This window comes from Dendroctonus ponderosae, unplaced genomic scaffold (genome assembly GCF_020466585.1).
Source record: "Dendroctonus ponderosae isolate FM_Combo_2020 unplaced genomic scaffold, Dpon_F_20191213v2 Dpon_F_20191213_1670, whole genome shotgun sequence".
Classification (NCBI taxonomy): domain Eukaryota; kingdom Metazoa; phylum Arthropoda; class Insecta; order Coleoptera; family Curculionidae; genus Dendroctonus; species Dendroctonus ponderosae.
In genome coordinates, this window is record NW_026017823.1 from 1 (window position 1) to 1,501 (window position 1,501).

The window sequence follows — 1,501 nt, forward strand, 5'->3', positions numbered from 1 at the left end:
GCTTAAAGGAATGGCCTCGTAAGTCTACCTCTTTTGCCTAAGCTTAGTTTGAGTACCTGAGTCTCGGGCAGATATGGCATCGGGGCATTCCGGAATTTCATGCTGCACTCACTGCAATTCGCAACTGTTCTATACATGGTGTTCAACGTGAGGCCCAAGGTGATCGCAGGTGTGTGGTATGGATCGTTGTTGAAGTAAGTGGTTAACTGGGGCCAACCGTCAATCAGCTGCGATTTATTTGAGATGTTTGAGATGGAAAGGCCTCCGATATACCTCCTTCGAACTGTCACGGGTGTTCTTGCAGTCTGCAAAATGTATGCCAATAGCAACAAACCGAGAAGGAGAATGGCAGTGAAGCCCTACCAGATTCAAAATCTCCTCCTCGATAGATGGTACCGCCTCGTAGGCGCTGCCGACTATGTTACGATAGGTTTCGCTATAACTGCTACTCCCATTAGAGTTTTCAACTAACGTGACCGGATTATCAAAGGTACTGGTATCTAGAAGGAGTGCAGGCAGATTTCCGACGTTGTTCTGCTGTCGGGCCACCACTATCGCAATTGCGAGGAAGATAACTGGCATGAAGATCTGGATCAGCAGCAAAACCCAACTTCGCATAGTGGACAGGATCTTCTTCAGGCTCATGGCTGTTATCTGGTTTTGGAGGAGGACCAAAGAGGATGTGGTTGGTGTTGGTGACTTGAACTCAACTGCAAATTGATGGAAAACCTCAATGTCCTCAAAGTGTTGGCGGAAAACTTGTCAGCTGGCAACTTACTGATATCTACTGCCGTTGGGGCGTTGCCGTTCAACTCCTTCTCATCAGATTTGGCGTTGTAGATCTCCTCCTGCCCATGGTCGGCGCCCACCCTAAATTTCCAACACCACTATAACTGCCCTAAAAAACAGATCGGAAAACCTACTTCATGAACACTTCTTCCAGAGTTGTCAGCGATATTCCATAGCTGTTGATGCCCAAATGGTAGCTATGTTGCTCCAGCTCTCTGAGCATCGTCTCGAAGATGTACGATTGGCTCTCGGCTAGAAGATAGGTCAGTTCCGAGCCGATGCAACTATGCACCTAAAGTGTTAAAACATCTCTTAGATGATCGACGCTGAAAACCCCTACTGGAGTTTACCTCGATGTTTGAAATATACTTTCGAAGCAAAGTAGTGACTTTTTCTGGATCGCATTGAGGCGATTTATCCATGACCAAATGGTAGCCAGCTCCGTACTTCTTCTTGAGGAAAAAACTGGATCCGCAACATTGCAGTTCGCCGCCCGCCATTATGGCAATTCGGTCGCCCAACAGGTCGGCTTCGTCCATAAAGTGGGTGGATAGGAGAAGAGTTCTTCCTGGAAATTGCAGTTTCAATGTTTTTTTCTTGTTTTTTTCTCTCACTGGAATCTGTGATTGGTTTCGAAGCTGCTGGATCAGCTGCAATGACTTTTGTTCCTTTATGTATGCAGGGACTGACAAAACCATTTAAGTTCGTTTTT

The 1,501-nt window shown here is 46.4% G+C and overlaps 1 protein-coding gene across 1 annotated transcript; it reads right to left on the minus strand.

Annotated features, from left to right (window-relative positions):
* Window positions 1-5: 5 nt before the first annotated feature.
* LOC109541959 (ATP-binding cassette sub-family A member 17-like) lies at window positions 6-1,495 on the minus strand (the record flags this gene model as incomplete). Its single annotated transcript, XM_048663351.1, has 5 exons — window positions 1,140-1,495; window positions 924-1,081; window positions 779-870; window positions 364-710; window positions 6-305 (listed from the first exon to the last, which is right to left on the minus strand). Coding segments are annotated over exons 1-5 (1,245 nt in total), but the record flags the coding sequence as incomplete, so codon positions are not given.
* Window positions 1,496-1,501: the final 6 nt, after the last annotated feature.